This window comes from Megalobrama amblycephala, linkage group LG1 (genome assembly GCF_018812025.1).
Source record: "Megalobrama amblycephala isolate DHTTF-2021 linkage group LG1, ASM1881202v1, whole genome shotgun sequence".
Taxonomy (NCBI): domain Eukaryota; kingdom Metazoa; phylum Chordata; class Actinopteri; order Cypriniformes; family Xenocyprididae; genus Megalobrama; species Megalobrama amblycephala.
In genome coordinates, this window is record NC_063044.1 from 73,236,826 (window position 1) to 73,259,466 (window position 22,641).

At 37.1% G+C, this 22,641-nt stretch overlaps 3 protein-coding genes and 1 pseudogene across 3 annotated transcripts in view; 1 reads left to right on the forward strand and 3 right to left on the reverse strand.

Moving 5' to 3' along the window:
- LOC125246135 overlaps positions 1-14,916 on the reverse strand; it is a 58,403-nt gene extending 43,487 nt beyond the window's left edge. The window contains exons 1-6 of the mRNA XM_048156991.1: positions 14,675-14,916; positions 12,435-12,707; positions 12,067-12,354; positions 11,710-11,994; positions 4,362-4,433; positions 4,206-4,259 (exon numbers count right to left, since the gene is read on the reverse strand). Of these exons, the coding sequence (XP_048012948.1) occupies positions 4,206-4,259; positions 4,362-4,433; positions 11,710-11,994; positions 12,067-12,354; positions 12,435-12,707; positions 14,675-14,735 (1,033 nt within the window). The 5' untranslated portion in view covers positions 14,736-14,916. The remainder of the gene's footprint in view (positions 1-4,205; positions 4,260-4,361; positions 4,434-11,709; positions 11,995-12,066; positions 12,355-12,434; positions 12,708-14,674) is intronic.
- LOC125278694 overlaps positions 1-22,641 on the forward strand; it is a 368,525-nt pseudogene that overhangs the window by 59,294 nt on the left and 286,590 nt on the right.
- Positions 1,110-3,405, reverse strand: LOC125248063 (H-2 class I histocompatibility antigen, Q10 alpha chain-like). The gene is made up of 4 exons (XM_048159655.1): positions 3,233-3,405; positions 2,865-3,152; positions 2,508-2,792; positions 1,110-2,382 (listed from the first exon to the last, which is right to left on the reverse strand). Exons 1-4 carry the CDS (start codon positions 3,258-3,260, stop codon positions 2,372-2,374), a joined length of 612 nt encoding a protein of 203 aa, XP_048015612.1. The 5' UTR covers positions 3,261-3,405; the 3' UTR covers positions 1,110-2,371.
- Positions 15,067-18,966, reverse strand: LOC125247196 (H-2 class I histocompatibility antigen, Q10 alpha chain-like). The gene is made up of 7 exons (XM_048158421.1): positions 18,102-18,966; positions 17,330-17,602; positions 16,961-17,248; positions 16,595-16,879; positions 16,382-16,501; positions 16,187-16,263; positions 15,067-15,863 (listed from the first exon to the last, which is right to left on the reverse strand). The coding sequence occupies exons 1-7, from the start codon at positions 18,175-18,177 to the stop codon at positions 15,795-15,797; spliced, it is 1,188 nt and encodes a 395-aa protein (XP_048014378.1). The 5' UTR covers positions 18,178-18,966; the 3' UTR covers positions 15,067-15,794.

Sequence of the window (22,641 nt, forward strand, 5' to 3'; positions counted from 1 at the left end):
ATCACCTTTAACCAAATGCAATCAGATCGACCTGAGTAATCAGGAACGTCTGGGTTTCAGACGTCTTTTTTGAGGTAAAATCATACTGTATATTGTATTGTTATATGTGTTGACAACTCATCAATTAAATATTTACCATCTTATATTCTGCACAATTTGGCATTTTTAAATAAACACTGACAAAAACTATAGGCTATACAGGTTTTAGGGCTGGACAATATGACGATATATATAACATTGATATATAAGCGATTACTCGGATTTAAACCTACCTATATTAGTTATATAAAATATTCACAGGCAGATTTGCTTTATGTATTTCCACAGCATCAAAATCAGGCACATATAAATGTCAGGAAACACGACTCCTGACTGCATGTCAATATCCATGGATTAGATTTGACAAGTTGTAAGAAACACTTTCGAGTCCAACCTTTAGTGTACTCGTTTGTTTTACTCGCGTTTTCGCAGTTTTTCCTATTAAATCCAGTCAAGCAGCAGGTTCTTTTGCCACTCAGTCCAGCTGAGGGAGCGCGTTCTGGCAGGAAAGTGACGTCGATGCATACCCTCTGTAAAGGGAACAACAGAATTAGATCATGCACTAAACCCAGAGTTGTCACAATAGCATTGGCACAAACAGTCACTCCATAAAGACAATAATACAAGCGAAAATAAATTATGATTTCCCCTCACACAATAACCCACAAAAACGTATTAAAATTAAAAAATAAATAAATAAATAAATAAACCACGCAACGCAAAACAAGTGATTTCTTATAATCTTAACAACAACAACATAAAGACACTTCACTGTTCAAGGAATAGTTACAATTATTGCCAGGACAATTATTTATGACAATATTAAAAATATAAAAAACGATTTCTTCCACCATGGTATGGTCTGTTAGCCATAACATCATGATTTTCTGTAAAGCTGCATGCTTTGAAACAATTGTGAAAAGCACTATGAACATTTGACTTTGACAAATAACACTAAGGATGTTTCATTAAATCTCTTCTCACAACATTTTAATCAAACATTGAAAATCATTAAGCAAATATTAATAACATCATAAAGACATTCCGAGAATGTTGTTCTCAATTTCTCTCAATGTTATGAGAATGTTCAAGTAAAAACAACAACATAAGGACGTTTCATGAATGTTACTCAGAACGTTTTATAATAACATTATGAAAACATTCAGCAAATAAAAACATTATAAGGATGTTCCAACAACGTTTTTCTAAAAATGTTTTCTCTCATATTAATAATGTTATTAGAATATTCTTTAAACATTATTTTAAGAACTTTTTGTCTTAACATTTACACAACTTATAAAGAACACTAGTGAAAGTTATGGGAACGTTCCCTGTTGAAGTGTGTGAATTTTACTGATTGGCAACAGCCAACAAAGCAAGTTTAGGAAGTCAGTCAAACCCTTAATCTTACACACTTTTAAAATCGGCACTTGATGGACAGTTCAATGTTCAGTGAATACATACATTTATTAATAATATATTTACAATAAAGAAAGACTTCCAGAGTTACCGATCGTTAGATAGTTTTATATGATGTTCTTAAATTTTTAAACAAATAAGTGTTAGTGTGTATTTATCAGATAAACATTAGTGAAGATGAGCAACAGTCATGAGAAGCAAAACCATGAGAGTATAATGTTTTCATCTTTCAAGAAAGCTGACATATCTGACAGAAGAGCTTTTAAACAAACATTTAATAAATATTCAGTGTCCTCCACTGACCACTTTGGAAGATGTGAGATGTTCGTTAGATGCACATATTGTAAGATGTAAAATGTATGTAAACATACAAATGACATTGTGCAAGGTATTTTTGAATACAATTGAGAAAATAGCCATATTTTACATTTTATAGGATTGGTTACACTTTATTTTACAGTGCTGTAGTTAAATTGGAATTACTCACATAAGTACTGAGTACTATTAATTAACTACATGTAGGGTAGGGTTTGGTTTAGGGTTAGTTATGCATAATTTACTGTTATTACTATAGTAAATAGATGTAGTAACATGCAATTACGGCACTGTAAAATAAAGTGTTACCGGATTATTTCAGGTCTACATGAAATTTAAAAAGCTCAGTTACATGAAGGCTTTTCAGTCTGATTATCAGATTATACATGATACAGATTATAAATCCTATAATCATACAGATTACAGATTATAGGATACATGCAAAAAACACACACACACCATAGCCAGGAATCACAAACATCACATAGTGTTAATATGAATTTAAGTAGAGCTTAAACCGCATGTTAAACCAGTTTCCAATGCAGCCGCTTCCAGTGTCAAATGAAAGTAACTCCAATTACCGTCACCGGAGAGAAGCCTATTGTCCATCTACACAAATGCAAAAAAGATTAAAATTTTAATTAAGGATATCACAAGAAAACCAAATCACTACTCAAATTGATATTGATATATCAATTGATATTTCTGTCTGTCTATGTAACAGCTTAAATTACCCCATTTGACGATGATTGGCTCTTTGAGGGATCTGTGGTACACAAAACAATCATATTCATCTTTTTCCTCCTTCTTGATCTCCACACTCTTCCTCATCTGGAAGGATCCATCCTGGTTAGGTCTGATTCCTGTGGATTCAATCTCATCTTCAGGCAGAGATGTCTGAGTTTTCCTAATGATCATCATCACGTCTTTGGGGTAGAAGCCAGAGGCCAGACAGGTGAGTTTCAGCTTGGTTTCATCATTGGTATTCTTCTTTTCAATCACATAAACATTTGGAGGAGCTGAAAACACAGAATCAGTTCATCAATCAGTTTCATCAGCTGCAGATAATCTACAAACACACATTTACTCACAGCCATTTCTGAGCTTCTTGTCTCCATATTCTCTGAATTTGTTGAGCCAGTCCACACATTCTTTCTCCAGGTATCCTTTGATGTATTGGTTTAGAATCGGTACATTGTCCCATTTTCTCTTGGTTGGTAGAGCTGCTTCAACTGGAGCGACCCACTGAGACTCTTTAACATCAAAAGACAAGAAGTCCTCTCCATCATAGCCGTACTCATCAATGCCTTTGAGAAACTTCACTTCATCTCCCTGCTGCTCAACTTCACAACCGACTCTCCACTGAAGAACATGAAGGTCTGAAATGGAGAAGAGTCAAAATGTTTGGTGTGTCTTAATAAAAATCATGTGCAGGTTAAACTGTATGAATGTTTCTCACCTGATTTATTGTGTCTCATGCGGTCCATGATAATATTGACGTTCACATTAAACCACTGTTCTTTACTCTTTCTGGACTGAGTGCCTTTTTCCCAGTAATCCTCCTAAATGTTCTCTTTCATCCACTGTTGTTTGGGAATCTTTGTCTTTTCTTCACTATTGTAATAGTCGATCTGTGTGTCGTCCAGCAGACCCATAGCAGTGAATTCATAGATGCCCGGCAGATCTACAGGTTTAGACAAGGCTGTGTAAATGTAATACAGCGAGTGTTTCTCTGTAATGAAGAGCAATAAAATATGCATCAAATAACTGTTCACTTAAAACCACGCTCAGTTCAAAATAGACTAAATGTATTATGACAACAAAGCCAAATCTGCAATTCAGAGACATTTTAGTCAAAAACAGGATAGAACAAGATCCTACTGGAAACCTTTTCCTTGATTTCAATGCAAGAAAAGACTCTTACAACACAGTAAATGGAATTCCACTCATTGATTTAAAAAGAGCAGAAAATCCAAAACAACAAAGTGATCAACAAAATATCCACATTTATGCTGTAGATGGAAGCAGGTCCAATGTATTGCAGAAATGTTTTGGAAGATAATTCCAAATATATTGGAATACAGAAGGCGGTCTGCCAGAACCTAGATATTTTACTCCATAACTTGTTAAATATGGATATTTTTTCTTACACAAACACATCACTTTGCTTCACGAGGCCTTTATTAACCCCCTGGAGCTGTGTTGAGTACATTTATGATGGACAGATGCACTTCAGCTCATACTCACTAATACAGAAAACAAGTTGGCTAAAAGATTGAATCCAATATTTGATGATAAAATAGCTTAACAAATGATTTCTAAGTTATTTTTCTGCAGGCCGGTTATTTTTGACCGGGAACACCACAAGTGTGATAGGGTTCTCAACACAACACAAGGGTTAAAACAGCACTGATATTTCAGGTAAAACATACTTGGTTTGGCTTTCTCCAGAGAGACAGCTAGTGTTTCACCAGTACTCTTGCATCCTGTTGGAGAAAGAGTGAAATGTCAAAGTGCATCTCCAGTGCTGTGGTGTGAATCTACTTGAAATTTGCCTGGTTTATATTAAACAAACAGCTCAAACATACCATTAGATTCTTTCTCGAGCAAAGATTCTTCAGCATCAGCGGCACTGGCATTCGATAATTCAATAGCTTGTCCTGGAAAACCACAAGAAAATGAAGTGTGTAGTGGCAGTGCTATTCTAGGACATGATACTTCAAACAAATTTAATGTTATTGTGTCAGGTCACAATATTTCATACACATAAATAAAGCTAAATTCTGAACAATATCCAAATAAGTCATTGGGCGGTTTGCTGGACAAACCGATACAGTTTCTCTAAATAATTATTAAACCAGAACTAATCATGTATGTAATTGATTATAATTCGTTGTAGTTAATTCACAATATATAGTTAATTCCTCCTTGGGTCAATATATGCATCATAAGGCTTTATGATTTATTATATTCATATATTTCAACTATAAATTAATTAAATACCTGTACAAAATAGTTACACACTGTAATGCTATATGAAAGCAAGATACATTAAATACAAAATGACTCATTTAAGGCTTATTTAGATATTGTCACCCTATTAAACTGTTGAAATAAGTCTTATTTTGTAGTTTTTTTTAGTAAACACAAAAAATGTAAATACACAATATACGATATTTGTGAATCATTTCAGGCAAAAGGGCTTTGGCAATAGATGCCTGTTGACATACATAGAACCCTGTCTGTCAATTATGTAACATATAAGAATACACTGCATTCCAAATTATTATGCACGTGACATATCAGTAAGAATTCAGTAGAATAAACATTCAGATTTTTCTAAGAAAATGTTTGTTTGTGTATTTATCCATGTTTTTAGACATCGCCCTGGGTTACTTCACTGTAACCCTGTTCCCTGAAAAGGCTGCGCTTGATCAGTGCATTGGGAACGTCTTTAGTCGTGATCAGCTGTGAATATATGTGTAAAACAATGTCAATTTAATTTACCTATATTTAAAGCCTTGCATGACGTCATTGGAATGGTTGGTAGCGAGGCTAAAATTAGATGAGCCACCTGTGCATCAGCAGATATTTTGTCTGAAGAGCAGCCCTGGGACATCTCAGTGCGGCCATGAAGCGCAGCTTCTCATTCCCGCCTTTTCAGGGAACAGGGTTACAGTGAAGTAACCCAGGGCATTCCCTTTCAAAGACTACACTCCAAGCTGCACTTGATCAGTGCTATGGGAATGAGAATACCCACGCCACTGCACTGTGTGTCTGGACCCCCAAGGCTCAGACACTAGCCTGCGATGTTGACTCAAGGACGCAAGAGCCCGGAGTAACATGATCATCCAAACTATAAAATCTTATGAATGTGTGCGGTGAGAACCAACCTGGCGCATAACAAACATATTGTAAGGGGGCGCCCCCTGCCAAAGCTCTAGAAGAGGCAACCCCCTGGTGGAATGAGCCCTGATTCCTGTTGGCGAAGTTTGACTACATGCCTCAAAGGCAAGGGCAATAGCATCTCTCACCCAATGTGACATGGTCTATTTCGTGGCAGCCACGCCCCTGCTATGGCTGCCATGACAAACGAATAGTTGCTCTGACTTACGCCACTGGCTAGTGCGGTGGATGTAAGTCTGAAGAGCACGGACTGAACACAGTCTATGAAGTCTCTCCTGCTCCGGCGGAGGGCAGAAGAGTGACCGGATGCAAGTTCGAGAAAGGAACCTTAGGCAGATAGTCAGAATAAGGATGCAAAATAGCTTTCACCATTCCTAGGGCAAAGGATGGCACAAATGAGCCTGCAAATCCCCAATTCTTTTCAGAGAAGTTATAACCATAAAAACCCTTTTCAGAGTTAACAGCTTGTCAGAAACTGACTCTAATGGTTCAAAGGGGATCTCAACCATGCCCTCTAGGACTTTTGCTAGGTCCCATGAAAGGATCCTGGTTCTAGAAGGAGGCTTAAGCCGCCTAGCTCCTTTTTCGGCGTGGCAAGCCGAAAGAGTGGCCACATAAACCCTGAAAGTGGTGGGGCATGTGCCTGTTGATAACTTTCTTTGCAGAAAATCCAGAACTATAGCAATCTGGCAGTTTATTGAATCTGCGTTATGTGCAGTACACCATCTTTCAAAGACACCCCATATGTTGGCATAACTTTATCTAGTGGAGGGAGCCCTAGCATTTAATGGTCTCAATAACATCAGGTGAAAGCCTCAGTTGGTTCCCCTCAGGGGCCAAACATGAAGGTTTCCACTTCTCTGTCAGGGGTGAAATATTGTCCCCTGCACCTGAGACAAAAGGTCTCTCCCCTTCGGTATTGAGGAGAGATATTATCTCTGAGAACCATATACCATTCAGCCAATGCGGTGCTATCAGAAAGAGTTCTGTTTGGCTAGAACTCCTGGGAGCACAGAAACCGGAGAAAACGCATACAGGCGCATACTGGGCCACATACAGTGGGTACGAAAAGGATTTGGCCTGGAATTTTTCACTCTTTGTTATATTGCAGCCATTTGCTAAAATCATTTAAGTTCATTTTTTTCCACATTAATGTACACACAGCACCCCATATTTACAGAAAAACACAGAATTGTTGACATTTTTACAGATTTATTAAAAAAGAAAAAAAGAAATATCACATGGTCCTAAGTATCCAGACCCTTTGCTGACACTCATATTTAACTCAGGTGCTGTCCATTTCTTCTGATCATCCTTGAGATGGTTCTACACCTTTATTTGAGTCCAGCTGTGTTTGATTATACTGATTGGACTTGATTAGGAAAGCCACACACCTGTCTATATAAGACCTTACAGCTCACAGTGCATGTCAAAGCAAATGAGAATCATGAGGTCAAAGGAACTGCCTGAAGAGCTCAGAGACAGAATAGTGGCAAGGCACAGATCTGGCCAAGGTTACAAAAAAATTTCTGCTGCACTTAAGGTTCCTAAGAGCACAAATGGAAGACACTTGGGACAACCAGAACCCTTCCTAGAGCCAAGTACTTCAGGGCCATAAAATACAGCCATCATTTTGAGGCAATTGATGTGCCAATCGAGATGATGACCTCACCATATCCCTTTGGACTGGATGGCCACCTAAGGCTGCTCCCCGCTGTCTGAGCCATATAGAAAGGGAATGAAGCTGCAGCATGTAACCTTTACCATAAACATGGATTTTAGAAACTTATTTGCCCTCATTTGCCGTAGGGAATTGCTTAGACAAAACCTTTCGGCTCAGAGCCACAATTGAAACATCTCATGTGCAAGAGGCCCATAAGAATCACTGAGGACGCAGATGCCATGAGACCTACCATTTTTGATACTGCAGAACAGTGCAATCTTGGCCTAGCCTGACATTGTTCAGGGTTGTTAGAATGGTCTCGACTCGAGCAGGAAACAATCGTGCCTGCATCATGGTTGAATCCCATATGATCCCTAAATATGTCATTCTCTGGGTAGGACAGAGAACACATTCTTCTCGTTTAGTCTCAACCCTAAAGAAATTAGTTGAGCTAGTACGACATCTGTGTTGTAACCAATGTTCCCTCTAATTTTTTTTCTCGCCGAGCAAAACTTTTCTCTGTTGAGCGCAAATTTTGGCCACCTGAGCAAAAACATACTTTATATCAGACCTGTACAACGAACGTAAACACACACAAAAAATGTTTTATTTTTTTATTTTTTGACAGATGCATGATTTTATCATGCAACTGTAACATTTAACTTTAATGTGCCGTTTCTATTTTATTTGACCCTTGATGTAACTTATGATTTATTAAATAATATGTTTGAAAACAAGCAGTTCAGTCACTAAATTAAGCACATTTTAGGTTACTTGAGATTTTTTTCACATTGCTGTATTAACTGTACCAGTCTTTACCAAGAAATTCTATTAAAAAATAATTTCTGTCCTCCTGCAGGACAGTTCAATTCTTTATAATAATATAATATGAGCAGTTACAATGATGGTTTGGGACAACCATAATGTGTTTTTGTACAGTCAATTATTAGCAACAGACAGTGTTAAACCATCAAAATTACATGTTTATTGCTTATGAATTTCTCAGATTTTATATACCAGGAGGTTAAGATTTTTCGTGGCAAGGAGCCCTAAACAATCCCCTTGTGAGATCAATTTTTTATTAGGCTTACATTATAATATATTAAATATAATATAATATTTAAGTATTTAAACTGATATACAGTATTATATCAGTTTAATGCTTCCATTTGTTTTAATATATTATACAGTGAAAACAAACTGAAGCATTTAAACTGATAGCTAAATATTTTTAAGAAAAGTGAAGGTTAACTCGGTTTATAGTTATCTAAACATCCCTGAAACCCACAGCACCACCACACACAATAATCTATTTAAACTGAGGTATATCACTGATGTATTTTGAGTTTGATCTCTGTGGTGGGAGTGTGACTGTAAATGTCTCAGAGTTTTGTTAGCATTCTGTGCCCATCATCCGTTATTTCCGCCACTTTTCATTAAACATGGCGTTTTATTTCACATTTCTTTTCGTTTCGCGTTGCCTCTCGTATTGAGGTATTTAGTCCGCAAACATTACAATTTTCTTACCGCGACTGATTTGGCTCAGGGCCAGCCAGCTCACACGCGCTCAATCGTTCTCTTTCTATGGAACCTGTAAACCGCATTCACCAGTTCTAACTCTATAGCGATAATAACTCTATAGCGGTTGTCCAGAGCACTGCAATTATTTCCCAGTTAAACTACTACAATCATTTTCATGCCTGTTCTCTGCGCGGCAATTATTTCTTCTGCGCGGCCACAGTTTCAGAAGTGCGCGGCCGCGCACGCGCGCAGCTTAGAGGGAACATTGGTTGTAACGCCATCTCGTGACTGTGCTAGTATTAGCCCTGAATGCCCTGGAGTACCATGGAGCCAGTGCTACATCCATACATTTTGTGCATGTGCAGGGTATTGAAGCTAGGCCAAATGGAAGAACCCGATATTGGTAAGCTTCGCCCCTGAAAGTGAACCTCAGGAACCTCCTGTGTTGTGGCAATATTTTATATGTGAAATATATGTGTCCATAAGATCGATCGTGACAAACCAATCATGATGTTGGTTTGTGGCATGATCATCTTTATGTTAACACCTTGAACTTGAGAGCTTTGACTGGATGGTTTAAGCCTCGAAGATCTAAGATTGGATGCATTCCCTTGTCCTTTTATAAACTAAGTAGTATCTGCTGTAGTAACCTGACTCTCTCTCTCTAGAGAGGGAAACATGCTCTATGGCCCTTTCTTCAGAAGAATCTCTCTTGTGACAGTAAAGTCGCTTACCTCGACTTCACGGTATTGGAGACCATGCCGTTGAAACGCAGAGAACGATGAATAAATTGGATTCTGTATCCTTATTCTACTGTCTTTAGAACCCATGCAGAAATCCCTAGCAGTAGTTTTCACGCTGCCAAGTTCGCTAAAATGGGCACTAATTTTGATAACTCCCCTTGAGGGGATGTTAAATATTCTGTGTCCTGATGTGTTACAGGAATCAACAGAACACCAAACATTTCACTGAAAACTGTTGCCCCCTGAAGCACCAGAGGTGGCTGGGAAGGAGGGTTTATGTGAAGATAATGAGAAGGGGCGGGTGCTAGATATTAAGGCTGCTGAGCGTGACGAGCTGGTTCCCAGTCTTACGGGGGGCAGCGCAACTCGCCACAGTCTACTTTGAGACTTTTTTAGCAGGTCAGCCTGGTCCACCTACAGCACTGCCATAGTGTGCAGAGCAGTACCAGTCTGACACACTGATCAAAACATCCAGTATGGATGTTATTATGCATAGCTTGGTGGGGAATGCTGTCTCTTTAAGTGACTATGAGCTCCAGAGAAGAGATAGCTTGCAAGCATCTCTGCAAACTGGAGCATCATTGTATAAATCACACGCCCTTGCACCCACAATAGTCAAATAAGTTGACATAGAGGGCACAAGGCACACGAAAAATAGAGTTCTCCCCATGAACAAGTTAACGTCATGGAGGACCTATTTATTTGTTTATATCTCATATATCATTCTAACATCATTCTCATCATTCATTTCTAACAGTAGCACTTTGTTTTCTGTTCGTAAATATATCTCTGTGACGAGCAGGGCGGGCGAGAGCCGTGAGGGAATGGCGCGAGGCCGGTGACGCGAGAGTTAACAAGCTCAACCTGTGAGGCGCACCGGCCTTGAGTCCCTCACGGAGGAGCTCCGGAAGAATAGAAGGAGGAGCGACGACAGTGAAGGACGAGAGAAGTCCAGGCCTGGTCCTCTCTTGCCCTTCACCGTCGTCGCTCCTCCTTTTATGCTTCCGGAGCTCCTCCGTGAGGAATCATATCAAACTTAAAGGAATCATATGTCTCAAAATCATTTTGCTATCAGATAAGTTATCATATCTTGAGGATTTTATTTATCATGGATTCACTGCATTTACGGCCAGCAAAGCAACATAGTAAAATTTGTATAGTATTTTTTTATTTTTCTAATATTAATTACAGAACGAATATTTGACTATTTGTGCACACCCCTAATTTCTTCTATGGTTTTCCAAAAACCATGGGTGTAACTACTTCCCCCCTGGCACAAATCCCCCCACTCTCCCCTATATAATTTTTAACAAACCATTTGTATGTGTTTTGACTGCTCATTTACACAACAACTGTGTTTTGTGGGCCTGAAAATGCAAGCTTTTGAAAACGAAACCTTTATTATTATTGTGTAAATTACAAAAATGTGAATTCAAGAAAATGTTGACTTCATTCACATTTGTATTATATGTTCAGTATATAGGTTCGTAGTGTTTCTTGACATAGTGACATTGCCATCTACTGGTCTGGCAGGAATAATACAGTGTTTTTAGTCATTTTCGCAGATCTGTGTGAATGGGGATCGTTTTGACAATGCTGTCACATGTACGTGAAAAACATAAAGACAACAGCTAAAGTGACCCATCCAAGTTAGCGTACAAACATTAGCATTGTCTTGCTCAAAGGCACCTCAATAATTTCCTGCCAGTATTGAGAATCGAACCCACAACCTGCAGGTTACTTGTCTGACTCTTTTAACCCAGGACTGTCCAAAATCAGTCTTGGAGGGCAGGGACGTGCACAGGAATTTTGAGGGGCAGTTGCTCTGACCTAAAAAAAGGGCACTCCCCCTCCTCAACACACCTGCCTGGATTACTTACTGGTTTCTATGCCCAGTAAGACCTTGATTAGCTGGTTCAGGTGTGTTTAAGTGGGGTTGGAGCTAAACTTTGCAGGCCAGTAGCCCTTCAGGAGCAAGATTGGACACCCCTGCTCTAACCATTATTCCACAACTGCCCCAAAGACTGTCTTGTCAGCGGTGGAATAAAAACTTTACGTTTATAGTACATTTTTGTCATGTAAACATACTCTGAGTTTGCATACCTAATTTGGCGATAACTGGCTCTTTGATGCTCTTGTGAGAAACAAAACAATCATATTCATCTTTTTCATCCTTCTTGATCTCCACACTCTTCCTCATCTGGAAGGATTCATCCTGGTTTGGTCTGATTTTTGTGGATTCAATCTCATCTTCAGGCAGAGATGTGTGATTTTTCCTAATGATCATCATTACGTCTTTGGGGTAGAAGCCAGTGGCCAGACAGGTGAGTTTCAGCTTGGTTTCATCATTGGTATTCTTCTTCTCAAACACATAAACATTTGGAGGAGCTGAAAACACAGAATCAGTTCATCAATCAGTTTCATCAGCTGCAGATAATCTACAAACACACATTTACTCACAGCCATTTCTGAGCTTCTCGTGTCCATCTTTTCTTAATTTGTTGAGCCAGTCCACACACTCTTTCTCCAGGTATCCTTTGGAGTCTTGGTTTAGGCCCGGCATATTTTCCCAATTTCCCTTGGCTGGTAGAGCTTCATGAACTGCAGCAACCCATTGAAACTTGTTAAAATCAAAAAACAAGAAGTCCTCTCCATCATAGCCGTACTCAAAAATGCCTTTGGAGAACTTCACTTCATCTCCCTCCTGCTCAACTTCACAACCGACTCTCCACTGAAGAACATGAAGATCTGAAATGGAGAAGAGCCAAAATGTTTGGTGTGTCTTAATAAAAATCATGTGCAGGTTAAACTGTGTGAATGTTTCTCACCTGATTTACTTTGATTTATGCTGTACATCAGATTTTGGACGATCACATTAAACCACAGTTCTATAAACCTTCTGGACTGGCATTTTTCCCAGTAATCCTCCTGCATTTTCTCTTTCACCGAGGGCTGTTTGGGATTACAATAGCTGTTTTCTTCATTATTGTAATAGTCGATTTGTGTGTCGTCCAGCAGACCCATAGCACTGAATTCATAGATACCCGGCAGATCCACAGGTTTAGACAAGGCTGTGAAAATGTAATACACAGAGTGTCTCTCTGCAATGAAGAGGAGTAAAATATGCAAAAAATCAAGTGGGTGAAGCTCATGAAACACAATCTCAAAACATTTCCGCCACAGATACTAACCAAATAGAATTAATCGTATAATAGAATATATTATGAAAATATATTATTTTTTTTCTGAGGGAAACTTTAGTCAAAATCCCAAATCTGAATCTCAAAAAAAATCCTACTGGATAATCAAAAACTGTATATTTTTTTTGGTTTATTTTATCATAATTTCCTAGAATCTTATTCTTTTGATAAACTAATTTGATGCTGCTAAAACATCACCTTGTTAAATCTGTAATATTTCAGTCACATCAATAATATCGGTGTTGACAAATAGGCCACTGTCATGTATATTAGTGGATAGTTTTATCAGTTGTCGAATATAGTATATATATATATATATATATATATATATATACCACATCATTTATTTATACCTGTATATTTATTTATACCACATCATGAATTTGTAATAAAATTGCATTTGTCATTACAAAGACTAGCCTATTTAAAGGTCCCATTCTTCGTGATCCCATGTTTCCAACTTTAGTTAGTGTGTAATGTTGTTGTTAGAGTATAAATAAAATCTGTAAAATTTTAAAGCTCAAAGTTCAATGCCAAGCGAGATATTTTATTTAACAGAAATAGCCTACAACGAACGGCCTGTTTGGACTACATCCCTCTACTTCCTTCTTTAATGACGTCACTAAAACAGTTTTTTGACTAACCTCCGCCCACAGGAATACACAAAAAAGGGGGCGTGGTCTTGTTGCGCTCCCACGGAGAAGAGCAAGAGTTGCGTTTGTAAAGTGTGTTTGTCGCCATGTCGTCGAAACGCTGTTATTTTCATCCCGCAGTCCAATCACCTTTGTTTGGCCTTCCCAGGGACGCTGTACTTAGAAATCAGTGGTTACAATTTATGTTTAACTCGGTTCCCGAAAATTATAATCCACATGTTAAACTATGTGCAGCACATTTTACTGAGGACAGCTCCCTCAATCTCAGTCAGTTTAATGCCGGATTCGCACAAAGATTATTTTTGAAAGATGGAGCAGTTCCCTCTTTGTCTGGAGAAGGCGTTGTTTGTGGACCACAACCGGTAAGTGCATTTTATTATTTACGTTGGTGCGTTTAACAGTTTCTGTAACTTATCACGGTAAAGGACCGCAGTAAAGATAGTTTGCGGTTTGATATTCAGATTTCTTTTGGCTATAAATACGCAGTGCGCTGTCATAGACATGCAAATAATACCGAATATCGTTCGGGATCAGCAGTTACATCGCAAGGTTGCCTATATGGAATAGCACAACTAGCTGAACTTATAGACGATAGCTGAAGGTGTTCTGCTGTTACACGAAACGTCTGTCATTGTTACAGACGACTGCACAAATCGTGCATACTAATGAGCACATTATAAACTGTTACGTGTTGAAAACAACTGTAGTTTAGGCATAAGTCAGCCGCGACGCTGAGAATATAATTACCTTTATGGAATAATCCACTAATGTCTTGAGATACAATGTGAACTAAAATTCTCAGTTGCACGTGCAATCGCGCATGTCTGCGAAACTCATTAATATTCATGTAAGCTCCGCCTTCTGAAACCGAAAATCTCGTAACACCGGGCAAGGAGCGCTAAGCTGTTGTCGAATCACAACACAGGAACCGCTGGCACAATCAGAACTCGTTACGTATTTCTGAAGGAGGGACTTCATAGAACAAGGAAGTCATCAGCCCGTTTTTATGACAGTGGAAACAGCGGTATACAGATAAGTAAATTATGTGAAAAATACTGTGTTTTTTTACACGCGAAACATGAACACATGTTATATTGCACACTATAAACACAATCAAAGCTTCAAAAAACCACGAAGAACGGGACCTTTAAATCACGACGTGTTTTTTTACTTTCACTTTTTTCACTGATAAACGCAGAAACTTTAAATCTTTACCTGCTTGAACTGAAGTCAAAGTCCCGTAAAGAAGAAAAACACAAAGCAGAGAGACGATCATCGCGACATTCCTGTCCTTGACTGAAACGCCTGAAGTGAATTTGTATATCGTTGAATACAAAAACTGTCAACAACAAAAAAACTTCTTACAGAAAATAGCGGATGATGATTTGACCAATGAGAAAACAGAACGAGGAAATCATCCGTATCTGGGCAAAATTACGAAAAAGTACGGAAGAGGATTTGGGCCAAGCAATAATAAAAAAATAAAACCATCTCGAGATTAAAGTTGTTAAATTTCGAGAACAAATTCGTTAAATTATGACATTTTTCTCATAATTTAACGAATTTGTTCTCGAAATTTAAAGAGTTTTTTCTCGTAATTTAATTACTCTTCCTTAAAATATAGCTATATTTAGACGTTGGGTTTAGTTAATATTGGTTTTAATTCATGTTGGATTTAATATAGGCCTAGTATTCTTTTATCTGCAGTGTCAAAAGCAGCACCAGTACTGATAATTTGCCTTTAAGCGAATATCATTTATCTTAATGAGCGTTGTGACTGTCTCTGTGTTGTGATACGGTCGGAAACCAGATAGAAAACTGTCAAAGTGTCCATTTGATCTTATATTGTTCACCTAAATGAACACAACTTTTTCATTGATCTCTTGCCTATGAAAGGAATATTTGAGATGTGCTAATGAGCCGCACCATCATTTGAAAACCCAGAATTGGTACAAAATATAGCCTATTTTTTGTATTTTATTGTCTTATAAAGGTGAAAGCAGTACAACGCAAACCATTATAGTAACTCTTGCTCAGCCAGTTAAAGTCAGCTCCAGCATTATTGATAATTTTCCACAAAACTGTATGAACATCAATATATACTTATACAATTTATGAAAAATAAAGAACAGAGTGTCTGCTTTTAAACAAGAAGCTGATAAATGTTTTTTTAAAGACTACAGCTGGATGAGATTCAGATCGATGTTTAAAACATAGATGGATTAGATCATGTCGACATTTCATTCGTTGACGTTAAAAAGAAATGGTAGAAATAGTCTGGAGTATCAGTGTTGACATCCTCAATCTTCTTCACGAATCTTCCTCTGTCTTTGTATCAGAGGTCGTCTGGTTGTATCAGTGCTTCTGTAGACACAGCTGACAGTCTGTTTCTCGAGTCCTCGTACTGAAACACACACATAGTTATGTTATTAAATTCATGAGTTAATATTAAAACAACTGATATTTCCAGGTGAGTAGCACATCTAAAACACAAGCGTTTGCATTTTTTGAACCTCTGCAGTTCATCCACAATGCTTTAGTCAGATTATCCTTACTAAAACTCTGGTCCACATGAAAAGACTAACTGTCCTGAACCCCGAATGGTTAAATCAGCTTCACAGCATCAAATGGCCCCATCATTAACTGACTGTAAATGATATTTCTTCTGTGTGACACTAAAGCTTATAGAGAAAACAGCACTGATGTTCACTTCTAATATAAAATCACCTCTTGGTTAACATTGTCCCAATAACAGTGAGTTTCACTGGTGTCTGATGCACCCGCAGTGTCTCGTGACTCTCGTCCTGTTGGAGGAACAGTCAAATGTCAAAGTGTGTGTCAGATAAACACCAAAAGAGAACTAGACTTTACAACACAAAACTGAAAAGATTGAGTGGATCATCATTAATCAGTCAAACTCACCATTAATCGTTCTCTTCTTTAAGATGTAGATTGTTAAGAATAAGCAAGAAAGTGCTATAAGCACACCTCCAATCACTGCTCCAATTATCCCTGCAACAGCATTTGGTGGGCATTTACCATCTATTCAAATACAAGAAGATAAAAAGTGCTAGGTTCAAAATGTAAAATTTAATAATGATATATCTGTCTCTATGTGTAACTGCTTTTAAATACCACATTTGGCGATAATTGGCTCTTTGATGCTCTTGTGGGTCACAAAACAATCATATTCATCCTTTTCCTCCTCTTTGATCTCCACACTCTTGCTCAGCTGGAAGGTTTCATCCTGGTTTGGTCTGATTTCTGTGTAATCAATTTCATCTCCAGGCAGAGGTTCATGATTTTTCCTAATAGTCATCATCACGTCTTTGGGGTAGAAGCCAGTGGCCATACAAGTGAGTTTCAGCATGGTTTTGTCCCAGGTAGACCTTTCTGCAAACACATGAACATCTGGAGGAGCTGAAAACACAGGAATCAATTCATCAATCAGTTCCATCTCTATGAAATGGGCAGATAATCAACAAACACACATTCACTCACAGCCGTTTCTGAGCTTCTCGTCTCCATATTCTCTGTATTTGTTGAGCCAGTCCACACACTCTTTCTCCAGGTAGCGCTTTATGTATTGGTTTAGGGTGGGAATATTGTCCCATTTTATCTTGGTTAGTACAGCTATAGAAAATGCGGCAATCCAACGAGATGATTTAACATCAAAAAACAAGAAGTCCTCTCCATCATAACTGAACTGATAAAAGCCACCGGAAAACTTCACTTCATCTCCCTGCTGCTCAACTTCACAACCAGTTATCCACTGAAGAACATGAGGATCTGAAATGGACAGAAATATAAATGTTTGCATAAATGATAATAAAAATCATGTTCAGGTTAAACTGTGTGAATGTTTCTCACCTGAATCATAGTGTCTCATGCGGTACATCAGAATGTGGACATTGATATTAAACCACCATTCTTTACTCTTTCTGGACTGAGTGCCTTTTTCCCAGTAATCCTCCTGCATTTTCTCTTTCATCCAGGACTTTTTGGGAATCTTTTTCTTTTCTTCACTATTGTAATAGTCGATCTGTGTGCCGTCCAGCAGACCCATAGCACTGAATTTATAGATGCCCGGCAGATCCACAGGTTTAGACAAGGCCGTGTAAATGTAATACAGTGAGTGTCTCTCTGTAATCAAATAAAATATGCATGAAATAACTGTTTACTAATAAAATTGGTACATTTCTGAAAAAGAAGCCACAAATAGAGTTAATCTAGTATGATAATATATGAAGCCGGGCCTGTAATTCTCTGAGAAATATTTTAGTCAATATCTCAAATCTGAAAGCAGTCCTAACAAGAACTTTTGACAAAATAAATTAGTTTCAGTTTATCTAGCATTGGGATAAAGTATCTGAAATTAATTTGAGGTTTCTGAAACAATCCTGTCTAACATGTAATAACAGCTAACATCCATCAACACATGGTTAATAATGTGGATCAAAGTTCAAATTTCACAAGTTATTTGTGGATAATTAAATTTGACGAAAGTATATATTATATAATTTATATGCAATGCTAACATTAGTTTATAAAATTTAATATTTTGTTGTTACAAATCCATAGATGATCAGGAAGTACAAACATGTTATTTTTCCCTTGGTTTCCTGATAAGTTAATAATTTACCTGCTTGAATTGAAGGCAAAATCCAATAAAGAACACAAAGCGGAACGAAGATCTTCATCGTGACTCTCGTGCACATGACTGAAACACCTATAAGTAGGCTGTGTGAAGTTTTATATCGTGCAAAAACTGTCAACAACAGAAAACCAGTTACCGAAAATAACGGATGATGTCCCAAATAGCACAAATTTTTGGGCCAAATGTGGCAGATGACATCACACCTGGCCTAGATATGGCGACTGAGCACATGTGGGCCAACATCTCACCATATGTTTAGCCACAGTTTTCTAACCTGTTAGAGCCTTTGCCCATAAACAATCTCTAAATAGCATCAAGTGCTGTTTTAGTGTTTAAAAGTTTTTATTAATATTTCAATCATGACAACTCTCGGAGTGAATTAAATTCAACCAGCATTTATTGGCATGGGGTATGAAGTATACATGGCTTGATTTTGGCGTACGAGATCTGCTACGCTGCTGCTGTTGCTGCTGCTACTGCTGCTGCAGTTACTGCTGCTGCTGCTGTTGCTGCTGAGCAAATACAAATTGTTCAGCTTAGTCAAATAAAACAACAAGGAAGAGGCTGCTGCAAGAATGGTAGAACCCCCATAGCAGATCTCTACAGGTGGCGCTGGGGAGGAGGAGGGATAACAGCGCTTCACATTGCGCAGCTTGTCGATCGCAGGCTAGGGTACGATATATATGGTTACGTGGATATGGAATTACTCCCGATTGGCTGATGCCATGGCGTAGAAAGAACCAATCAGCGCTCGGTTAGAGTTTCATGACTGAACTTTGTATTAAGTATATTATTAAGGATTATAAAAATTACTAAAAATAACCCATTAGAGTAGTCTTCATTTTAAATTATGAAAAAATCAATTTATATAATGTTAACTTTAAGCATTATTTCACTTTTCACCCCCATGTCATCCAAGATGTTCATGTCTTTCTTTCTTCAGTTGAAATAAATGAAGGTTTTTGAGGGAAAACATGGGCATATCGTTCCCCAAAGCATGTCAAACGCAGTGTTGAGTTTCCTTTCAAAAGGGAACCTCTCAGGTTACGTACGTAACCATGGTTCCCGGAGAACAGGGAACGAGACACTGTGTTACTTGCCATACATAGCGGTTGCCTGCTGAACAGTCCCTTCAGACGATTAGATACTGCTTCTCTAGGCGGTCCTTTATACTTCTGGATCGCGTCTATCTCCGGCCAATAGGATTGGTGAGATTTGATATTTATTTTCAGACACCGGGTCATGTGATGACATTCCCCAAAGCGTGTCAAATGCAGTGTCTAGTTCCCTGTTCTCAGGGAACCATGGTTACATAAACCTGAAACGATATAGAACAGTCATTAATTCAAGAAATACCAATAAAATGTATTTTTTATTGACAATAATATTAAGAAAAATAATTGTAATAAATATCTCACCATGAGAACAACTTTATCGGTATGGAGGAAATAGTTTTCTTCATCTCACCCCTTCACCATCCAGTTTGACTCCATTATGGAATAACAACATTATTATCAACAAAAAGTTTTTACCTTTCTGAAAATGAAAAAGAAATGAATATCAAATCTAAGAGATATTTTAATATAATATAAAATTCTGGAAAAAACATGCTACTAATATACAATTAAATGAAGCTATAAAAAGTACATTTAATTGTATCAATACCTTTGTGAATTGTAATCATGAACTCTGAAAAATTAAGATCCTTACCTTTTAAAAAATCACTATCACGAATATATGATACTCTTGTCTCTAATGACACTATCAGTTCTCTACCAGCAATAAAATGGAATAATGATCTTTATTCTGAATATAGTGATTTGGGCCTTCTAGATATTTTTGTTATATTTAGCAATTATAGAATTCAGTTGATACAATATGAAATACTTATATCGTGTGTATTTTACCAAAAGTAAATTGTTCCAGATGGGCCATGTCAATACTAATACATGTACATATTGTCAAAATAGTTTAGATGATTATATTTACTTCTTCTGGAACTATCCATGCATAAACAAATTCTGGTCAGAAGTCATATTTAAACTTGAAATTATTCTAGATTTTAATATTTCTAAGTCCCCTTCGATATATCTTTTAGGAGATCTTTCTTCAACTAATGTTTAAAAAGAAACAAAAACATCTATACCTCATCTATAATAGCTAAAAAAGTAATTTTAAACTGGAAGGATAGAACAAAAATATCTATTACCCAATGGTTCAATCTATTAACTATTGTCCAGTAATCATAAAAGATTACTGGATAGTGAGGATGGCTCTGTCTATGATACTCGTGTATTAATTTAATTTAAAGGATCTAAATGTAAACAAAAAAGATCACTCCCCTATTGAATGACTTGATCTTAAAAATGTTTAAAAATGCTTATATTTGCAATTGTCTTGGTTTTAAAACAAACACAAAAAAAAATAATAGTATGTTATGAAAATGACAGATTTGTAATATCAAAACAAACTGTTAAGGGATTAGGTATGTAACTTTGTGAATGTTCAGCATTAACAATTTATTAACTACAATTTCAATTTGAAGTATGATGAAGATGCTTTTTGCACTCTGGAATTTATCCAAAGGTAATGTCTACATTAATATTGTACTTGAGGGCTTGTTTTTTATTTGGTGGGATGAACAAGGTTATATTTGGATGTGTTGTATTGTGTTTTGCTCTGTACAGCAACAGCAGTGACCCACCCATGGAGGTGACTGGGAACGGACATCTTTTTCATCCCACTTGGGTGAAACTAACCTCTACTTTTTTGTTTTTAGGTGCTTCTTGGGCATCAATCCAGAGACTGGCACAAAGAGGCAGAGAGGATATATATATAAACCAGCAAATCTGTACGCTGATCAGGAAACTTATTGACTTTAAATGGATGTCATAGTGTGTCCCAACACCAGAATGGACAAACCAAACACTGGCTCTGTGTTAAGTTAGATGTAGTTATGCAGTAAGATGCTCACTAAATATGTTCTAGTGTCTTCTGGTTTAATGGAGAGAAGTATGAACCTCTTTGCTGGAGAGTTTAGACAGACTACAAGATAAAAGTGTGAAATTGATCATGCTTTTGTGTTTATTTGAATTTAACATGTCTTTTCAATGTTATAGGTTATTGAAAGGTTCATTGTAAGAAATGTCATTTTACAGTATTTTACAATAGTTTGTTAAACAGCACATTACTGGCTACTGAGTGGCATTACTATTACAGTTTGCGCTAATTCTCCAGCAGCATACTGCCAAATAGTAGTAATCTGATGGCATTAACTAACTTTACAGTTAAATACAGTAATTCTACAGGAACATACTGCTAAGTCACAGTAATCTGATGAAATAACTACTGTAAGATCACTGTATATAGCTGTCATTTCACAATTATTTACTGTAAAATTTACACAATAACTCACTGTGGAAGTAATGCAAGCCAGTAATTTACTGTGAATATGCGGTCAAATAATTTAGATTTTACTCCATCTATATCTATTTTTGTCTTTATGGTCAGCTGGTGCTGTCTTATTCACATTATTCTCACTCTCACAGGAACTGTAGCTTGAACTTTTACCTGCACCAAATGTTGTCAGACCAGGCAGGCAGAAACCGGTTAGTTTCCTTTGTAAAGTGACCGACTCCACCTTCAAACTTCTTCCTGCTCTCAAGTTTTCAACAAGGAATGAAACGTTAAATGAGGAAACCTCGAAATACAGGTATAATATTTAATTATAAATATGCTCTTTATGTTTGTTATATCTAAAGTATTTGTGATGTGTAACAATAAATGAGTTTAGATTAACTATGAATGTAATTAATTATTGTGTGAGCTGCAGTAACATTAGTGAGTTTCACTTTCATCTTCTGTCACAAAGCTGAAGCAAATCTGTGTAAAACACTGTTTTACACAGATTTAATCATTCAATCATTCAGTTTAATGTGGCTCAGTAGCAGCTTATTTACGTCCTATTATTGTGTGTGATAGAAGAATAAACATCCAGATTCCAGATGATTTTAAGAGAAGTTACTCCAAATACTGTCATGTTAGAAAAAATAAACAATACAATAATTTCAAAAGCAGTTATCTGGAGCAGATGAGGTTCCGTTTCACCTCTGTTTTGCGTGCTGTTTTTTTCCCCACAATTTGTTATAGGCTATTGCAGCCTTGTGATAAAATTCTTTAGATCACTTTTTACAGAAAAGACTTAAAGGCACAGGCACATGTTTGTATCATGTATTAATCTGTTTCCTCCCTACGGAGAGAACAAAGTAAAAGTCATAAAACATATTTTATAGTTTGAAGTGAAATCCTGAAAACCCCAAAATCTCTAAAGCCCACTTTCACATATTTAATCCTAATCCTTATGAAAGGAGAGTCAGATTGATACCCCATCTGTTATGTATAAAAAAATTAAAATGTATATCCACAATTATAATAGAACAAATGCCACACTGTATTTATGGATAATAAAATCCATATTTTACACAATTAAACTCTCCCACAAAGTTACTTTTAGTGAATTAAAGCT